Consider the following 21,736-nt stretch of genomic DNA (forward strand, 5'->3'; position numbering starts at 1 on the left):
AACTATATACTTTCTACAGCCCAGTTTAAGCTGGTACTTATCTTGTGTTTAATTAACTAAGAAACTAGCAACCAATACTTTTGTGGTACTTACTGTACCTCAAATAATTAGGCACAATTAAATACCTGGTACCAAATGTTACATGGTGAACATTTAAGCTTATGTCAATGCTTCTTTGCAGATGTCTCTGAGGAATATGAAGAGATGAAGAAGTGCTACGAGACACTGCCCAGCAGCACCAATGCAACAACAACTGCCTGATCAAGAAAAGCCTGTCTAAAATCACAGTCAATCTGGGATTTGCAGGCTAATTAGATAATCATAATAATGTTTTTTGTCTCAATGTATTTTCTCTTCTCTGTCATAGCCTATTTGATATGCACCCTTAACTAACGCAACAGTACAATGCCTGTATGTTTAATATTAGTATTGTAAAGGTTATGGGTAGGAGTTTTATTTTTTTAACCTTTATTTAACTAGGCAAGTCAGTTAAGAATCAATTGTTATTTACAATGATGGCCTACCCCGGCCAAACCCGGATGACGCTGGGCCAATTGTGTGCCGCCCTATGGGACTCCCAATCACGGCCAGATGTGATACAGCCTGGATTCAAACCAGGGACTGTAGTGACACCTCTTGCACTGAGATGCAGTGCCTTAGACCGCTTGCGTCACTCGGGAGCCCAGTAACTCGGCACCGTAGCCTAGTGGTTAGAGCGTTGGACTTGTAACTGAAAGGTTGCAAGTTTGAATCCCTGAGATGACAAGGTACAAATCTGTCGTTCTGCCCCTGAACAAGGCAGTTAACCCACTGTTCCTAGGACGTCATTGAAAATAAGAATTTGTTCTTAACTGACTTGCCTAGTTAAATAAAGGTTAAAAAAAAAATATATATATATATACTGGATAATGATAAATGTTTGGATCAGCATGTTATTAATCTTGTATATTTGCTATACTCCATGTTAAGAGATGTACTTTTGTCACTTAGAATGTAAACTTTGTTATAGAGCAATATTTCTCAAACTAATTTGTACTGGAAAGCCCATCGTTCTCAGGCCTGAGAAATCACTTACCAGTCACCTGTCAGCAACAAAGAGCTCTGTGCTGGTCCATGAACTGGATTCGAGAAATGTTTAAAACGGTTCTACTGGAATTGTTTTGTATTTTTTACATAAATACTGTAGTCCTTTTACATGAATATGGATAGATACAGTATCTTTGTGTGATTTGTAACAATGTATGACATTTTATATTGTAGATGTTAACTTAATAATACATCTGTTTAGTCTGTACTATATTACTGGACTCTACAACAGCATGGTGTGTTTTCTGTTGATCATTCATTTCTGATCACTCAATGTCATCGCTATCTCAGTTTGAAATGTCATGATTTTTCCCGCAATAAAAATTACTGCCACTGAATTTATTCACTTACATGAATACAACACAGACATTCAAATATCAATATTTAATATCATTGGTAATTCGGAAATAAATACATCAAGCACAGGCTGTAAACAGGAAAAAAATTACAACATTTTTTGTATTCAATACACAAATTGCTAATTAAATTAATCAAAGCCAGTCAATAACAACACCAGAAATCTGTCACTGCTACAAAAGGCCATGTATGGTGGTGTAGGGCTGTTTAAACAGAGACATAGTTACACCAGTTATTAATATACAAATCCCCTTAGCAACTGACTCAGGGTCAGTATCCAACTCTTTCACAGAATGACACATTAATAACACCTTAGTGTATGCTGTATCCCACCTAGGATTGCCCTAGGTGGTATACATCAGCCCCTAAGTGGTATACATCAGCCCCTAGGTGGTACACATCAGCCCCTAGGTGGTACACATCAGCCCCTAGGTGGTATACATCAGCCCCTAAGTGGTATACATCAGCCCCTAGGTGGTACACATCAGCCCCTAGGTGGTACACATCAGCCCCTAGGTGGTACACATCAGCCCCTAGGTGGGATACATCAGCCCCTAGGTGGTATACATCAGCCCCTAGGTGGTACACATCAGCCCCTAGGTAGGATACATCAGCCCCTAGGTAGGATACATCAGCCCCTAGGTGGGATACATCAGCCCCTAGGTGGTACACATCAGCCCCTAGGTAGGATACATCAGCCCCTAGGTAGGATACATCAGCCCCTAGGTGGTACACATCAGCCCCTAGGTGGTATACATCAGCCCCTAGGTGGTATACATCAGCCCCTAGGTGGGGAAAGAAGACTTGCCTGGCTAATGCGTTTGTATGTACCACAAGCTCTCCTCTCACTGTGTACCATGTGGGCCTGTGCGTCAGCCAGGCTACAAGAAGACTGCTTTGAGATAAGGATGCTATAGCTACTGAACAGTGGTGAGTTACTTTTGTTTTCATTGTTAAATGTTTTCTCTGTAAATCCTCTCATATACACTGGCAGCTTTCAGATATTCCAAAAATCTCAGTCATGTTTGTTTGTGAAAGGCAGCTACATTTCTGTATGGGATATTTTAAATACTCTCCAGAGACATAGGTTGGTCTGTCAACTACAGCTCAAACATGCCGGGTAAACAGACCATCTGAAACCAAAGCATGTGTCTCTTGGTACAGTGTAAAATAAGACAATAGTACATTCAACTGTACATTTTCTTTCATTTGGCCGTGACGTTTTGCAGCAAAACATATTGATATTTTAAAATTGCACACATCACACACAAACCAATTTGAAATGTTCCAGACTTCACACAGAGCAGAGAGTTGAAGAGAGCGATTTAACTCAAAAACTATATAAGAAATAAATACTGTATGTTTAAAATACCTTTTTTTACATGGCAACTATCTGTGACTACCAGCAGAGGGTGATGGCTACTATAGCAGGGTTAAAGCTAGGTAATCACACAATGATCTCTATCTATCTCTGAGGTGTATGGGATAGCAGGGTTAAAGCTAGGTAATCACACAATGATCTCTATCTATCTCTGAGGTGTGTCTGTGTCTGGAAAGGCCGCCGGTGTGTTTAACATTTCACAAACCTCTCATTGTCTTACGTTAGATAGCGCCACGTCTATGTTGACGACTATGTTGAGGTTATCCAGGCTGCATCACATCCGGCCATGATTGGGAGTCCCCAAGGGTGGCGCACAATTGGCCCAGCGTCGTCCGGGTTTGGCCGGGGTAGGCCGTCATTGTAAATAAGAATTTGTTCTTAACTGACTTGCCTAGTTAAATAAAGGTTACATTTTTTTTTTTTTTATAAATGAGAGGAGGAATGACGCCACCTGTCAGAAGACAATCCATACCTCTAACGGAATCTACTTCCTTTACTTTTGTCAAGCTTCTTTATGAGTCCGTGTCCCTACTACATATCCACTACAAAAGGCCTCTAGCTACAAAGTCTTTGCAAGTTAAGCAGCAAATATAGCTATCTAGCAGCATTAATGCATTAATTATCTTGGCACAAGAGTGCACAGCAGCATTCAAACCTAAGGAATACATGAACTGTTCATAAGTTTGTAATAGTAGAAAAATCTATGTAACTATAGTAACAATACATTTGGTAGGGTACACACCCTACCAAATGTATTGTTAGCTAGACAGCACTGGACTTTGGGCAGAGAGCACTGGACTGAACCATCAGAGGGAGGTTAGAGGGAGGTTAGAGGGACTAGTAGCATTGGTGGTGATCGAACCATAGTGGAACATGGGGCTGATAGAAGGCCCAGAGGTCAAGGGTCAGGGAGTGAGGGGTCATAGAGGGACTGAGGGAGGAACCTGTTAACCCAGGGAGTTCTGCTTCTTCAGGCTGTCTGAGCGTCTCACTCTGTCCTCAGGGGTATTTCTGTACCAGCTCCTGACAGACAGACTTAGATTGACAGACAGAGAGGAGGGAGAGATGGGGTGATTTTTATTCATTATAAAATATAGTTGTATTATTTATTTTGTATGCGTTAAGGAATTAAAGAAGAAGGGCAGAGAAAGAAAGAAAGAAAGAAAGAAAGAAAGAAAGAAAGAAAGAAAGAAAGAAAGAAAGAAAGAAAGAAAGAAAGAAAGAAAGAAAGAAAGAAAGAAAGAAAGAAAGAAAGAAAGAAAGAAAGAAAGAAAGAAAGAAAGAAAGAAAGGGGGAGAAGTAGAGAAATGTTGGAGACTGTATTCACCCCTGTCGGTTTAGCTGACCTGGGACTGAGGCGTTCTGACCCTGACTTGGCTTCAGGATCCTGAGGGGGAGAGAGGGTGATGAGGAGAGAAAGACAGAAAGGGTACATAGATAGTGTACCACTGACCTGTACTGACACCTAGAACACTTTCCCCTATCTGGAGGATAAATATTTCATATGTACAGCTTTTTTTAAGTATAGAAAGAAAGTAAGAGATGTGAAGTATTGGAGACAGTCAGAGATGTGAAGTATAGGAGACAGTAAGAGATGTGAAGTATAGGAGACAGTCAAAGATGTGAAGTATAGGAGACAGTCAGATGTGAAATATAGGAGACAGTAAGAGATGTGAAGTACAAGAGACAGTAAGAGATGTGAAGTATAGGAGACAGTCAGAGATGTGAAGTATAGGAGACAGTAAGAGATGTGAAGTATAGGAGACAGTCAGAGATGTGAAGTATAGGAGACAGTAAGAGATGTGAAGTATAGGAGACAGTAAGAGATGTGAAGTATAGGAGACAGTAAGAGATGTGAGGTATAGGAGACAGTAAGAGCCACTTATGTGCAGTCAGTAGGGGGCAGCACTGTTCTCTACTGTACCTGTTAGTGGGAGGGCTCTTTGGCTTCTTCTGTACTTTCCTGGCTTGTCCTGGAGACTCACCCACCCTGAGAGAACAGAACGATACACATCAGAATAATTATGCTTTTATCTCAATAATGTCAGCCAAATAAATATATTTGTGATATTTTATCATAGTCTGATCTCCTGGTACAAATTCAGATAAGGCATCTGGTTTGATTACAGAGCCATCATTTAACCCGTCTCACAGGACTCCACCCCCTCACCTCTTCTTCCTGTCCAGTGACCTCTGTGTGGCAGCAGACAGCACCCTGTCATTAGGAGTCCTGGCTTTCTCCTATCGAACACACGCACGCACGCACGCACGCACGCACGCACGCACACACACACACACACACACACACACACACACACACACACACACACACACACACACACACACACACACACACACACACACACACACACACACACACACACACACAGTGAGATACAGTTACACATCAGAATCATGGACAGTATGTTTTAGGCCAGGGTCATTTAAGTTTTAAGCCAGGGTCAGTATGTTTTAGGCCAGGGTCAGTATGTTTTAAGCCAGGGTCAGTAAGTTTTAGGCCAGGGTCAGTACATTTTAAGCCAGGGTCAGTATGTTTTAGGCCAGGGTCAGTAAGTTTTAGGCCAGGGTCAGTACATTTTAAGCCAGGGTCAGTAAGTTTTAGGCCAGGGTCAGTATATATTAGGCCAGGGTCAGTACATTTTAAGCCAGGGTCAGTATGTTTTAGCCACGGTCAGTATATATTAGGCCAGGGTCAGTATATATTAGGCCAGGGTCAGTATGTTTTAGCCAGGGTCAGTATGTTTTAGCCAGGGTCAGTATATATTAGGCCAGGGTCAGTATGTTTTAGCCAGGGTCAGTATATATTAGGCCAGGGTCAGTATGTTTTAGCCAGGGTCAGTATGTTTTAGCCAGGGTCAGTATGTTTTAGGCCAGGGTCAGTATGTTTTAGCCAGGGTCAGTATGTTTTAGGCCAGGGTCAGTATGTTTTAGCCAGGGTCAGTATATATTAGGCCAGGGTCAGTATGTTTTAGGCCAGGGTCAGTATATATTAGGCCAGGGTCAGTATATATTAGGCCAGGGTCAGTATATATTAGGCCAGGGTCAGTATGTTTTAGCCAGGGTCAGTATGTTTTAGGCCAGGGTCAGTATGTTTTAGCCAGGGTCAGTATGTTTTAGCCAGGGTCAGTATGTTTTAGCCAGGGTCAGTATGTTTTAGCCAGGGTCAGTATGTTTTAGCCAGGGTCAGTATGTTTTAGGCAGGGTCAGTATGTTTTAGCCAGGCTCAGTATGTTTTAGCCAGGGTCAGTATGTTTTAGCCAGGGTCAGTATATATTAGGCCAGGGTCAGTATGTTTTAGCCAGGGTCAGTATGTTTTAGGCCAGGGTCAGTATGTTTTAGCCAGGGTCAGTATATATTAGCCAGGGTCAGTATGTTTTAGCCAGGGTCAGTATGTTTTAGCCAGGCTCAGTATGTTTTAGCCAGGGTCAGTATGTTTTAGCCAGGGTCAGTATATATTAGGCCAGGGTCAGTATGTTTTAGCCAGGGTCAGTATGTTTTAGGCCAGGGTCAGTATGTTTTAGCCAGGGTCAGTATATATTAGCCAGGGTCAGTATGTTTTAGCCAGGGTCAGTATATATTAGGCCAGGGTCAGTATATATTAGGCAGGGTCAGTATGTTTTAGCCAGGGTCAGTATATATTAGGCCAGGGTCAGTATGTTTTAGGCCAGGGTCAGTATGTTTTAGCCAGGGTCAGTATGTTTTAGGCCAGGGTCAGTACGTTTTAGGCCAGGGTCAGTATGTTTTAGGCCAGGGTCAGTATGTTTTAGGCCAGGGTCAGTATGTTTTAGGCCAGGGTCAGTATGTTTTAGGCCAGGGTCAGTATGTTTTAGGCCAGGGTCAGTATGTTTTAAGCCAGGGTCAGTAAGTTTTAGGCCAGGGTCAGTACATTTTAAGCCAGGGTCAGTATGTTTTAGGCCAGGGTCAGTAAGTTTTAGGCCAGGGTCAGTACATTTTAAGCCAGGGTCAGTAAGTTTTAGGCCAGAGTCAGTACATTTTAAGCCAGGCTCAGTATGTTTTAGCCAGGGTCAGTAAGTTTTAGGCCAGGGTCAGTACATTTTAAGCCAGGGTCAGTATGTTTTAAGCCAGGGTCAGTAAGTTTTAGGCCAGGGTCAGTACATTTTAAGCCAGGCTCAGTATGTTTTAGCCAGGGTCAGTAAGTTTTAGGCCAGGGTCAGTATATATTAGGCCAGGGTCAGTACATTTTAAGCCAGGGTCAGTATGTTTTAGCCACGGTCAGTATATATTAGGCCAGGGTCAGTACATTTTAAGCCAGGCTCAGTATGTTTTAGCCAGGGTCAGTATATATTAGGCCAGGGTCAGTACATTTTAAGCCAGGGTCAGTATGTTTTAGCCACGGTCAGTATATATTAGGCCAGGGTCAGTATATATTAGGCCAGGGTCAGTATGTTTTAGCCAGGGTCAGTATGTTTTAGCCAGGGTCAGTATATATTAGGCCAGGGTCAGTATGTTTTAGCCAGGGTCAGTATATATTAGGCCAGGGTCAGTATGTTTTAGCCAGGGTCAGTATGTTTTAGCCAGGGTCAGTATGTTTTAGCCAGGGTCAGTATGTTTTAGCCAGGGTCAGTATGTTTTAGGCCAGGGTCAGTATGTTTTAGCCAGGGTCAGTATGTTTTAGGCCAGGGTCAGTATGTTTTAGGCCAGGGTCAGTATGTTTTAGGCCAGGGTCAGTATGTTTTAGGCCAGGCTCAGTATGTTTTAGCCAGGGTCAGTATGTTTTAGCCAGGGTCAGTATGTTTTAGCCAGGGTCAGTATGTTTTAGGCCAGGGTCAGTATGTTTTAGCCAGGGTCAGTATGTTTTAGGCCAGGGTCAGTATGTTTTAGCCAGGGTCAGTATATATTAGGCCAGGGTCAGTATGTTTTAGGCCAGGGTCAGTATGTTTTAGCCAGGGTCAGTATGTTTTAGCCAGGGTCAGTATATATTAGGCCAGGGTCAGTATATATTAGGCAGGGTCAGTATGTTTTAGCCAGGGTCAGTATATATTAGGCCAGGGTCAGTATGTTTTAGCCAGGGTCAGTATGTTTTAGGCCAGGGTCAGTATGTTTTAGGCCAGGGTCAGTATGTTTTAGGCCAGGGTCAGTATATATTAGGCCAGGGTCAGTATGTTTTAGCCAGGGTCAGTATATATTAGGCCAGGGTCAGTATGTTTTAGCCAGGGTCAGTATGTTTTAGCCAGGGTCAGTATGTTTTAGCCAGGGTCAGTATGTTTTAGGCCAGGGTCAGTATGTTTTAGCCAGGGTCAGTATATATTAGGCCAGGGTCAGTATGTTTTAGCCAGGGTCAGTATGTTTTAGGCCAGGGTCAGTATGTTTTAGGCCAGGGTCAGTATGTTTTAGCCAGGGTCAGTATGTTTTAGCCAGGGTCAGTATGTTTTAGGCCAGGGTCAGTATGTTTTAGGCAGGGTCAGTATGTTTTAGCCAGGGTCAGTATGTTTTAGCCAGGGTCAGTATGTTTTAGGCCAGGGTCAGTATGTTTTAGCCAGGGTCAGTATGTTTTAGGCCAGGGTCAGTATGTTTTAGCCAGGGTCAGTATGTTTTAGCCAGGGTCAGTATGTTTTAGGCCAGGGTCAGTATGTTTTAGGCAGGGTCAGTATGTTTTAGCCAGGGTCAGTATGTTTTAGCCAGGGTCAGTATGTTTTAGGCCAGGGTCAGTATGTTTTAGCCAGGGTCAGTATGTTTTAGGCCAGGGTCAGTATGTTTTAGCCAGGGTCAGTATATATTAGGCCAGGGTCAGTATGTTTTAGCCAGGGTCAGTATGTTTTAGGCCAGGGTCAGTATGTTTTAGGCCAGGGTCAGTATGTTTTAGGCCAGGGTCAGTAAGTATTAGGCCAGGGTCAGACAGAGATTAAGGTTTTTCCATGGAGCTCATACGTTGACGGACAACAGAGAGGAAGGAGCGTCTTTTACGTATGTTTTTGAATATCAAAAGTTGAACTAATCTCTACTTTTGATAGATGAAATCGGATGTTTTCATTTGAAGATTTTCTTTCCAAAACGCTATACATCCATTTTGAGAAATGTTCATTGTTTAAAGAAATTATGAAAGAGATTGGTGTGTTTTTTCACTATCTAATCATGGCATTCAATGACAGACATGTATTTGTTTGAAATCTCACTTGATGGTTTCATTTCAGAGACAAATAATAATGTGTTTTTTTTCAAAACACTATTTGGGGCAGCAGGTAGCCTAGTGGTTAGAGACAGGTAGCCTAGTGGTTAGAGACAAAGGTTACTAGATCGAATCCCCGAGCTGACAAGGTAAAATCTGTCATTCTGCCCATGAACAATGCAGTTAACCCACTGTTCCTAGGCCGTCATTGTAAATAAGAATTTGTTCTTAACTGACTTGCCTGGTTAAATAAAGGTTAAATAAAAAAATATCCGCCTCACTCTCAGGTTTTACACAACCAAATGTAACAAATAAAAAAAAATTATAAAGAAAGAAATACATTTGTGACATCCATATTTAAAAACATTTATGAATCAATATGAGATCTGTATGTGAAACATCTACATTTTACATTTTAGTCATTTAGCAGATGCTCTTATCCAGAGTGAATTATAGTTAGTGCCTTCATCTTAAGATAGCTAGTCACAGTCAAATATACAGTATACGAACATTGCATTCCAGTTAAACAATGGATATATAGTGTTTTGCAAAAAAACACATTTTAATACACACTTAAAAATCTATGAATTAAAAATCATGAAGGTACCTAAAAGTAATAATTTCTTGCGAAAAAACACAAAATATGAAAAATTGGTAGATATAGCGTTTTGGAAATAAACTCTTCATTTGTCTCTGCCAGGCTGCGGCCTTAGGGTCTAGGCTCTGCTTCAAAAAGTGAAATAATGTTTTGTCACTTTTTCTAAGGGATTTTACACTTGTTTTTGTGATTTTTTTTACTGTGAGAGTGATAAGGTTTAAGTCCTTCTGTTATGATTGGCCTATTTGTGTGACTGACAGTTAAAAGTCCCACCCAGTGTGTTGTGGTTGGTCTAAGTCTGTGATTGAAAGGTGAAACGTCCAGTCAGGTTACCATTTCTCGTAGCTTCTTCTCTGTGCGGACCTCTCTGTCCAGCTGCAGCAGAGCCAGCCTCTCCTCCAGGGGCATCTCAAAGAAGATGTCATGGACGTCATATCGAGCCGCACGCAACTGAAGGAGGAGACACACACACAATATAATCAATACTCATACTCATCCGGTTCCACTTTCTGTGTGTGTGTGTGTGTGTGTGTGTGTGTGTGTGTGTGTGTGTGTGTGTGTGTGTGTGTGTGTGTGTGTGTGTGTGTGTGTGTTTGTCTCTCTCTCTCTCTGAGTGTTACCTGTGCCCTGACTCTCTCCTGCAGAGATAGGTCCTGTGCTGATATGGAACCTCTCTTCTGTGGAGCTTCAGTCTGGAACGAGCGGATGAACTCTTGTGTGTCCTAAAACCATACACACACACAGACTTAAAAATTATACCATTTAAATGATGAATTATTAAAGGTGATCGTCTTTAAATCAGTCAAAGTCCAATATGACTGTGTTTCAGTTCCATTATGATTCAGTTGCTATTCCCCTACATACCTACACTATATAGTAGTATATACATCTACACTGTGTATACAAGTGTGTTTCTGTGTGCAGATATAAGAGTGCTCTCACCTGAACGGTCTGGCGCAGCTGTTTCACCTTCTCTGTCTGGAGCAGTCTGCGGGTGAGGAACCCACAACTGATGGCTCCCAGACGACACAGCGCCCTCTGCTGTTCAACTGTCACAACCTGAGTGAGGAGCAGTAGCATAGTGCAGGAATAGACACATGGAAATCAACTTACACTCAGTCAAGAGAAGATTGTTTTATCATACAATATATTTAATATAATACAATGAAACACACATATACATCGAACAAGATTCTGGAAATGGAGACAAGAGGGAGCACCAACAGTTGGAAAACACACACATATGTAGAAGCACACGCATACACACAAACACACACAAGCACCTGACTGAGCCTTCCCCGGGGCTTGCTGGCCCCCCAGGTGGGCCCCCACAGGTAGACAGGAGGCTGCATGGAGGGAGAGGGAGCACTGGAGCTCAGTGGAGAGGAGAAACCTGGAGAGAGAGAGAGGGGAAAGAAATATTTTACACATTACATTCACACAGAAACAGGTAAATAGGCAATGAACAAATCACGTTACCAAGATGGCTTTACCTTTCTGAGACCTACGGGGGAACCATTGTTATAGTATATGCATTTATTGTGTCAACAGTTCGGTTGGTATTTTATTGATGAATTTGCACATAAAAAAGACAATACAATATGAAGATGAGAATTAAAAGACAAAAGAAATGTACAAGCTGAGGAGAGGTAAAAAACTAAAACGCCGTAAGGGTTTTGTAAAGCACCTCCCTATTTCAAATACACTGCTCATCAAAATAAAGGGAACACTTAAACAACACAATGTAACTCCAAGTCAATCACACTTCTGTGAAATCAAACTGTCCACTTAGGAAGCAACACTGATTGACAATAAATTGCACATGCTGTTGTGCAACTGGAATAGACAACAGGTGGAAATTATAGGCAATTAGCAAGACACCCCCAATAAAGGAGTGGTTCTGCAGGTGGTGACCACAGACCACTTCTCAGTTCCTATGGTTCCTGGCTGATGTTTTGGTCACTTTTGAATGCTGGCGGTGCTTTCACTCTAGTGGTAGCATGAGATGGAGTCTACAACCCACACAAGTGGCTCAGTTAGTGCAGCTCATCCAGGATGGCACATCAATGCGAGCTGTGGCAAGAAGGTTTGCTGTGTCTGTCAGCGTAGTGTCCAGAGCATGGAGGCGCTACCAGGAGACAGGCCAGTACATCAGGAGATGTGGAGGAGGCCGTAGGAGGGCAACAACCCAGCAGCAGGACCGCTACCTCCACCTTTGTGCAAGGAGGAGCAGGAGGAGCACTGCCAGAGCCCTGCAAAATGACCTCCAGCAGGCCACAAATGTGCATGTGTCTGCTCAAACGGTCAGAAACAGACTCCATGAGGGTGGTATGAGGGCCCGACGTCCACAGGTGGGGGTTGTGCTTACAGCCCAACACCGTGCAGGACGTTTGGCATTTGCCAGAGAACACCAAGATTGGCAAATCCGCAACTGGCGCTCTGTGCTCTTCACAGATGAAAGCAGGTTCACACCGAGCACATGTGACAGACGTGACAGAGTCTGGAGACGTCGTGGAGAACGTTCTGCTGCCTGCAACATCCTCCAGCATGACCGGTTTGGCGGTGGGTCAGTCATGGTGTGGGGTGGCATTTCTTTGGGGGGCCGCACAGCCCTCCATGTGCTCGCCAGAGGTAGCCTGACTGCCATTAGGTACCGAGATGAGATCCTCAGACCCCTTGTGAGACCATATGCTGGTGTGGTTGGCCCTGGGTTCCTCCTAATGTAAGACAATGCTAGACCTCATGTGGCTGGAGTGTGTCAGCAGTTCCTGCAAGAGGAAGGCATTGATGCTATGGACTGGCCCGCCCGTTCCCCAGACCTGAATCCAATTGAGCACATCTGGGACATCATGTCTCGCAACATCCACCAAGACCACGTTGCACCACAGACTGTCCAGGAGTTGGCGGATGCTTTAGTCCAGGTCTGGGAGGAGATCCCTCAGGAGACCATCCGCCACCTCATCAGGAGCATGCCCAGGCGTTGTAGGGAGGTCATACAGGCACGTGGAGGCCACACACACTACTGAGCCTCATTTTGACTTGTTTTAAGGACATTTCATCAAAGTTGGATCAGCCTGTAGTGTGGTTTTCCACTTTAATTTTGAGTGTGACTCCAAATCCAGACCTCCATGGGTTGATAAATTGGATTTCCATTTATTATTTTTGTATGATTTTGTTGTCAGCACATTCAACTATGTAAAGAAAAAAGTATTTAATAAGATTATTTCATTCATTCAGATCTAGGATGTGTTATTTTAGTGTTCCCTTTATTTTTTTGAGCAGTGTAGTAATAGAAAAAATAGTTATATTTCCCAATGCTTCAACCCAATGACATCTACCAAGGTAATGGTTTGTGTGTGTGAGTCATTCTTCCATGCCACAGTCCACCTACCCATGCTGTGTACACTGTGTCTAGGTGACCTATCAGTAGCACTCAGGGTGGGGCTAAGGCCAGGGCAGGAAGGGCTGAGGCCACCACCGTCCCCACTCAGGAGCCGGCCACACCCCTGCTCTCTCAGCCTCTTCCCCTTCTCATCCAGCTCCTAATAAAGACACAGAGAAACACACACACACACACACACACACACACACACACACACACACACACACACACACACACACACACACACACACACACACACACACACACACACACACACACACACACACACACACACACACACACACACACACACACACACACACGAGCGTTGTCCCGTGACGGATGTGTAGTCTTGAGGATTGTACAGTCACTTCTCTACAGCAGCCAAACAAAACACTTGGCAAATGCTAACATATTCAAACTTATGGAACTTAAAGCCACATTCTGGGATTCAAAAACACTTGTTTTGGTATACAGCTGAGGGGTGGGGCTAGGGAAATGTAACCCCTCTCAAATTCATACTAGACAGAGCTCTAGATGCAAGGACTGACAGGCCTTGACATCCAAGAAACAGCTTCCCAAATCCCAGACTGTAGCTTTAAAGTTTAATTCTCTGTGTGACATTCTGTCTGCATATACTATATATAATATCACAAACTAGGAAGGAATGCTGATAGTTGTGGAAGAATAGTGACAAATGTGGCTTTTGATACATTGAGCAGGGTCAACATGCCATGGTTCCATGTCCTGACCTGACAGAGGCGCTGTTGTTCTCTCTCCTGTTCAGCCATGAGAAGAGACATCTGCAGGGCATGCTCCTCCTCCAGACGCCTCTGCATCTCCTCCAGAGCACTCACACGTCGCTGGGTCTCCTCTGAAACACACACACACACACACACACACACACACACACACACACACACACACACACACACACACACACACACACACACACACACACACACACACACACAAAAAAAAAGACAAATGCACAGACGGTCGTACACATACAAGCGCACATACCACACACACACACACACATGCATGAACGCACACACACACAAAATGATTTTCAATGATTGCACGAAAAGTAGTGGACTTTACATTCAAGACAAATTAATCACAGAGTACAGACTGCCTTGTATAGTTTTCTTCATAACACTCTCTTATATCATACACACTACGTTACAACGATCTCTCTCTCTCTCTCTCTCTCTCTCTCTCTCTCTCTCACCTGTCTTACTGTCCTGCTCCTCTAGAGAAGAGATGGGTGCGATCCGTCCATCATGGGGCCCCTGAGGCCCCTCACGTTCCAGCCTCATCTGGCAAGGAGAGAGGTCAGGGGTCAAGGGTCTCACGTGGGGCCTTAGCAGCGTGGCCGAGGGGTTCTCCACCTCATAGGACTGATTCAGGGGGACAGCGGGGCTCCTACGGCTCGGGGCCAAACGAGGCACTCCCCCCATTAAGCGCGGGAGCCTCTCCTGGCTGCGGTCCATGCCAGGTCCTGAGGCAGAATGGGAGGAGTGGAGCTGGCTGTCTAGGGTGTGGCAGCGCCGGCGAAACCCGGAGCTGATGACATCATGATGCCCATGTGAACCAGTTCCGGAGGTACTGACTGGGCTGCAGCTCTTCTCCTGGACCGGGCTGGTGCCACACTGGCTGCCACGACGACTACTGCTATCGTCACTGATGCCTGACCCCCGTTCTGGTGACCTCATCACCCCTGTCGCCATGACAACAGCGCTCTCCTGGTGCCTCCCCACTAGCCCTCTGGGGATGAGGTCGGCCGAGCCAATGGGGAAGGAGATCATGATGTTACCAGTGGACACTGGACGTGGTCGGCGACGATGGGGGCGGGGACTCATGCTGGGTTCAGGGCTGGGCAGGAGGGCGTAAGGGTCGGGGAGGCCAGACGAGAGGCAGCTAAACCGAGAGTCATATGGGTCACACACAGCCTGGTACTGGGCTTGAGCTTGGGCAGGATACTGACTCTGTTGCTGGATGTGGGCCTGGGTCTGAGGTGGGTTTAGCGGACTGTGGCGCAGGCTGTACCCCTGTTCAGGTTTCATCTCTCCCAGAGGACTGCGGCTCTCGTTCTCCTTGTCAGAGAGGCTCTCCACAGGCGGGGTGGTTGAAGTGACCCTGCCGATGACCTTTGACCCCCTCTGGGCCTGCTCTCTCTCCACATACTCCCTCGACCTCCTCAGAAGGCTCTGGAAACTCACATCCTGACCGCCCCCTATCTCCTCCTCTCCCCTCCTCATCTCCTCCTCTACCTCCCACCTCTCCTCCTCTACCTGCTTCTCTCTCTCCTCTGCCCTGTACCCATTCAGGACTATGGGGGACTCAGGTTGAGGGGTGGTGGGCCGATCCATAATGTGTAGCCCAACCACACCACCGCCCCTGGGTAGCCCAGGGGAGTCTGTGACCAGGGTGTAGCCATTCACTGTCTCAGGTTTTGGGGAAAGGCAATATGGTGGAGTTGGTAGATCCATTTTACCCTCCATCTCTGGTACTTTGTCCACCTAAGAGAGGCCGAGAGAAGAGGGGAATTAACACAAATAATCAGATATGGGCTGCGTCCGAAAAAGCACCCTTTTCCCTTTATAACATGCACTACCCAAGAAGACTCGAGGATGTAATCGCTGCCAAAGGTGCTTCAACAAAGTATTGAGTAAAGGGTCTGAATACTTATGTAAATGTGATTTGCAAACATTTCCCCAAAACTAGTTTTGCTTTGTCATTATGGGGTATTGTGTGTAGATTGATTAGGGGAAAAATCGATATAATCAATTTTAGAATAAAGCTGTAACGTAACAAAATGTGGAAAAAGTCAAGAGGTCTGAATACTTTCCAAAGCCACTGTAAGCACATATTATGTGTGTGTGTTGGAGTATCAGTGAGTGTTTGTATGTGTGTTAGAGTATCAGTGTGTGTTTGTATGTGTGTTGGAGTATCAGTGTGTGTTTGTATGTGTGTTGGAGTATCAGTGTGTGTTTGTATGTGTGTTGGAGTATCAGTGAGTGTTTGTATGTGTGTTAGAGTATCAGTGAGTGTTTGTATGTGTGTTAGAGTATCAGTGTGTGTTTGTATGTGTGTTGGAGTATCAGTGTGTGTTTGTATGTGTGTTGGAGTATCAGTGTGTGTTTGTATGTGTGTTGGAGTATCAGTGTGTGTTTGTATGTGTGTTGGAGTATCAGTGTGTGTTTGTTTGTGTGTTGGAGTATCAGTGTGTGTTTGTATGTGTGTTGGAGTATCAGTGTGTGTTTGTATGTGTGTTGGAGTATCAGTGTGTGTTTGTATGTGTGTTGGAGTATCAGTGTGTGTTTGTATGTGTGTTGGAGTATCAGTGTGTGTTTGTATGTGTGTTGGAGTATCAGTGAGTGTTTGTATGTGTGTTGGAGTATCAGTGTGTGTTTGTATGTGTGTTGGAGTATCAGTGAGTGTTTGTATGTGTGTGTGAGCAAATCAGTGAGTGTTTGTATGTGTGTGTGTGAGCAAATCAGTGAGTGTTTGTATGTGTGTTGGAGTATCAGTGAGTGTAGTGTGTAGGGCCCTGTGAGTGTGCATAGAGTCAGTGTAAAAATAAGAATAAAATACAAAGGTCAACTCAGATAGTCTGTGTAGCCATTTTGTTAGATACTGTATTTAGCTGTTTAGTAGTCTTATGGCATGGGGATAGAAGCTGTTCAGGATCCTGTTGGTGTCAGACTTGATGCACTGGTACCGCTTGCCATGAGGAAGCAGAGAGAACAGTCTATGGCAGGGTTCCCCTAGCTAGTGGTTTTACTTGGCCTCCCAAATTTCTGAGCAAAAAAAAAATGTTTGTTGAATTTTCATTGTTGGAGATTAAAAAAAACTGTAAAAACACAAGGAAATCAGCTCCAATTGATTTTAATATGGGAAATCTGTTCCCACAACCATCCGCTCAAGAAAAAAATTGGCCCGGCGGCTAATCTAGTTGATGATCCCTGGTCTACGGCTTGGGTGGTTGGAGTCTTTGGGAAATGGTTGTCTGAGACTGACCTGAGCATTGTCCAGAATGTCCTGAACCCTGGCCAGCAGGCTGCTGCTGCGTAGTGCCTGTCTGTCCACCTCAAGCTGGGCAGCCCTCTGTCTGTACTGGGACATCTCGCTGCGCTGCTCCACACTCAGCTGAGGTTGGATCACAATAAACACACACAGTCAGAGAGACACACACACATACATTATTCGTTACCTGTATAAAAGACACCTGGGAGCCAGAAATCTTTCTGATTGAGAGGGGGTCAAATACTTATTTCCCTCATTAAAATGCAAATCAATTTATAACATTTTTGACATGCGTTTTTCTGGATTTTTGTTGTTGTTATTCTGTCTCTCACTGTTCAAATAAACCTACCATTAAAATTATAGACTGATCATTTCTTTGTCAGTGGGCAAATGTACAAAATCAGCAGGCGATCAAATACTTTTTTCCCTCACTGTATTTCACCTAATAGATATGGGAGTTCATCAAAATTTGATTTATTTTCAAATTCTTTGTGGGTCTGTGTAATCTGAGGGAAGTATATGTCCCTGTGGTCATTCATTTGGCAGGAGGTTTGGAAATACATCTCAGTTTCCACCTCATCTCCTGCACACGTTCGCACAGATGCACACACACAAACCCACAAGGCATGCACAAACACACACCCCTCTCTATCCCCACTCTCAAAACTAAGGTCATGAAGTGGACATATATTGATTCCGACTTACGCTAATATTGAGTTTTATTGGTAAGATATGTGTATCATATCCAGTGATGACTAAAAGGGCAATCTGTAGTTGCATCAATTTTTGGACTTGTAAATTAATTATATTGTCACGACTTCCACCGAAGTTGGTCCCTCTCCTTGTTCGGGCGGCGTTCGGCGGTCGACATCACCGACCTTCTAGCCATCGCCGATCCACTTTTCATTTTCCATTGGTTTTGTCTTGTCTTCCATCACACCTGGTTCCAATTCCATCAATTACACGTTGTGTATTTAACCCTCTGTTCCCCCCCATGTCCTTGTCCGTAATTGTTTCTTGTAGTGCTTGTGCACGGTATGCTGGTTATTACCGGGTTTTGTTTGACCCATTTCATGTATTGTTCTGTTGACGGATGTTTATGTTTTAATAAACGACACCGTTGTAAATCAGCTTTCGCTCTCCTGCGCCTGACTTCTCTGCCGCCAGTACGCACCGCATTACATATATGTACCTATTGTTTCTTGAAGAATATAACTTATGAGCTTAGTTCAACTGTAGTACCCCATCAGAACCCAAAATATAAGCTTGTTTTACTCCACTGTTTGTAAACAAAGTAAATGTAAACCAACACTATATAGCCTCAAAACATAGTTAAAACTATACTTTTTATATCATGGATGGTCAGCCTTGTCTGTCTATGAATTTGAGAGTGGTTACATTTCTCAAGCCCCATCCCCATCTTTTTACCAAAACAGGGACAGGGATAATGCTTTGAAGCAATTGATTGCCCCTTTAATACTCTGTGATTTAACAAAATAAACAATTACGTGTTTTTTATGGTGACTCTTTCTCTAAGACATGTGAATTACAAAATGGTTAAGCCAGATATTTGTGTGTGTGGGCATAATGGTGTGTGTGTCCACTCAATGCCCATTGCTCACATTGCTACATTGTAAACCAAAGGATCATTGCATTTGGTTGCCATGCAACTTGAGAGTTACAAACCCCCAGACAGGAGAATACCCACACATACACAAACTCTCCTGGGGAACCATGTGGTTGTCATGGGAGAAAGCAAAGCCACCCCCATGACAACAAACTATTCTCACTGGGCTGAATGCTAATTAGATATAAGTATGCTTAACTTAACTCAAACATTTGTGCACATTTACTATTCCCTTTACCTTTTATGCAAAGGTTGGAATTACATTAATGGATAATAGCTATGGTTAGGATTTAGCCCACAATATATACAATGTACTTAAGGGATAATCAACAAGGGGCTATGAGTCCAATGGAAAATAATGAACGACGTGGAAGGTGTGTTCCACGACACACTAGCGGAGTGGAACTAACCTTCCAAGGAGTGACATTATTTTTCTTAGAATTCATAGCACCTTGTTGATTATCCCTTTTATGCCATGGCTATAATTGAACACATTTGCCTCTAGAAATGTGTTCATTTGCAGGTACAAATGGGTTCACCATTCACTGAAGTAGATAGCAAGTTTACTAGACAGCTACTGTAGTTGCTTTGGTAACCAAGCAAACAGCCTTGCTAGTTTAGCTAACCAAACCATCAGTCCTAGCTTGATATTATGAAAATCGAAATCAACAATGCCAATAATGATTTAAATTTCAAAGAGCTTGTAAGAACTGTAGCCATTGAATTCTACCGTGCTGATATACTGTTCGTTATAGGGAAATAATGCACGCTCTAGAATGCCTTTCAAGACAATCAGAAACTAGTTTTCAACAAAGCCATGGTATACATCTACAGTACATCCAATGCTGGGGAGAAATTGGAAAAAAGACACTAATATCCTGGAATTCACAAACAGAAAAACACATTTTAACATGTTAATGTTTTCACTTTGATACAACTCCATTCCTACCTTGCCCCCAATTCCACCCCTGACCTTATGTTAAATCTATGTCTATACAGCTCTCCGCACCTTCTGCCCTTTCCCCCAGACTATGTCCTTACCAAGGGTGAGAGCACAGCCCTTCCATGGAAGTGGATGAAGGAGAGAGCTTCCACAGGACCAGTTGGCTCACAGCCTGTCTGTTGGCCTTGGCTCTTCCCCTGGCTCTCAGTCTGCAGTCTGGCCAGGCTCCGCAGGCAGAAGTCCTCGTAACTCTCCATGTCCATGTTTGGGCTCCAGCCTCTCAAAACTGCTGCTTACAACAGAGACACAGTCAGCAGAATAGTCATAAAGCGGTACAGTATCCAACGAGAGAGGGTATTTGACAAGACACTGGAGCCAGGTGATCGAACCTGTAGGCTAAATGTCAACACAAGAAGAAGCTCTGCAGTGTGTGTGAACCATGAAGGCGTGGGGTTAGGCACTATCTGCTGTCAAGCTATGAGCAGCTGGAAGAGCCAGACAAACAAACACAAGGAGGGCTCTGTCTTTAGTTACTGTATATCTCACACGCATCACATTCCACTCATGCTTTTCTGAGAGGCATGGGCACGCAGGAATATTTCCAGTATCCATTTGAGAAGCGGATGATGAGGAATCATGTTTCTGATCAATGTGATTGCTTTTAAGGGAATGCTTGTCAGCAAAGACAATGAAGGTGTACACACGCACACAAGCACACACAGACACAATATTTTACTTAAACCTGTAGTTAACCCACATTGATTGAGCATGAATGACATCCTCATGATCAAATAATTAAGCAACCGGATTGAATGCCCCACTGACCCAATATCTCGACCAGAATAAGTATGGTCAGATAATTCCTGCAACACCAGTTCCATTTTCCTGATAATGTGGTTATTTCATGGATGAATAGATGTAATGAAAAGTCACCTGGGTCAGTGTGTGAATTTCCTGTCTTATTATTGGTTCCCCCAGAGTAAGTAAATAACAGCCACGGCTAGTAGAAGACATACAGTAGCACTGTACGGTGTTATAGTCCACTCATTACATGGCATGATACAAATTACAGTCAAGCGCATCTAGCCTACACTTTGATACATTGTAGCAGAATAGTCTGGCTGGCAAACAGTGAAGCCTCACTACATTTTGCGGCATGGTAATAGTATTTGACTCGTAAAGCAAGCCATGCTTTTACAGCTGTGCCCAGCAGTGGTTGTCTGACAGCGGGTTTTGTCCGTGCCCATCCCTCTCCTCTTACCCTGATTTTCTAGCGTGACATCCACAACCAATGACTTCGTGTATCTCTTTTCTTCCCCTAAATACAAAGTTGAAGACAAATGAATATCTCCTGGCGTCGTTTGTCTTATGGTTTCTGTTGTTTATAGCATTTCAGAATCGTGAATTTCTCAAATGGTCCTCATCACATCGACCTCTTCCGGTTGCAACAGCGCCTCCTAGCAACATAATTTAGGCCCAGTTCCATTTCTATCCCAAGCACCTTAATTTCCCCTAGCCTCAGCCTCCAATGTTGAAAAGTGTAATATGATTTTAATAAGAAGCAATATGATGATGGCTCCACCAGGCTTAAATTGAGCCAAATAGGAAATCCTGTCATATCCTTTTTGCAATAGACACCAATGGGGAAGATCATATATATAGGCATTTGGGACTGAAATGGAAACCGATCAGTCATCATAATTTTATTTTTAAATTTTATTTTTTATTTCTTAAAAAAATATATATATATATTAACAAATATCACCAAACAAAAGAGGAATAGTCACATGCAAACAAGCATACAAACAAACTATTTACATTGCCAGGAATCCTAAACAAACAAATCAAATTCATTAAGGAATACCTAGGATAGGATAGGATAAAGTAATCCTTCTAACCCCCCCCCCCCCCCCCCTTAAAAGATTTAGATGCACTATTGTAAAGTGGTTGTTCCACTGGATATCATTAGGTGAATCCACCAATTTGTAAGTCGCTCTGGATAAGAGCGTCTGCTAAATGACTTAAATGTAAATGTAAATGTAATTAATAATACAACAAGTTTTAATTGCCTTTTTGTTTTTAATTTTAGTTAAAGTAGTGCCATATTGTTTAAATTCATTTATAAAGTGAAAAAAGTTTGATTTTGAATTAGACCATTTGCATTTGTGAATATGAAATGTAC

The 21,736-nt window shown here is 43.4% G+C and overlaps 1 protein-coding gene across 1 annotated transcript; it reads right to left on the minus strand.

Moving 5' to 3' along the window:
• Positions 1–1,451: 1,451 nt before the first annotated feature.
• LOC106606524 (centriolar coiled-coil protein of 110 kDa) lies at positions 1,452–20,996 on the minus strand. Its single transcript, XM_082976374.1, has 14 exons — positions 20,816–20,996; positions 19,653–19,843; positions 16,979–17,107; positions 14,187–15,477; positions 13,705–13,826; positions 12,962–13,112; positions 10,854–10,963; positions 10,513–10,629; positions 10,191–10,292; positions 9,904–10,020; positions 4,995–5,065; positions 4,749–4,814; positions 4,152–4,211; positions 1,452–3,859 (listed from the first exon to the last, which is right to left on the minus strand). Exons 2-14 carry the CDS (start codon positions 19,815–19,817, stop codon positions 3,772–3,774), a joined length of 2,589 nt encoding a protein of 862 aa, XP_082832500.1. The 5' UTR covers positions 19,818–19,843; positions 20,816–20,996; the 3' UTR covers positions 1,452–3,771.
• Positions 20,997–21,736: the final 740 nt, after the last annotated feature.

The sequence above is a fragment of the Salmo salar genome, chromosome 06 (assembly GCF_965601325.2).
Source record: "Salmo salar chromosome 06, fSalSal1, whole genome shotgun sequence".
Classification (NCBI taxonomy): domain Eukaryota; kingdom Metazoa; phylum Chordata; class Actinopteri; order Salmoniformes; family Salmonidae; genus Salmo; species Salmo salar.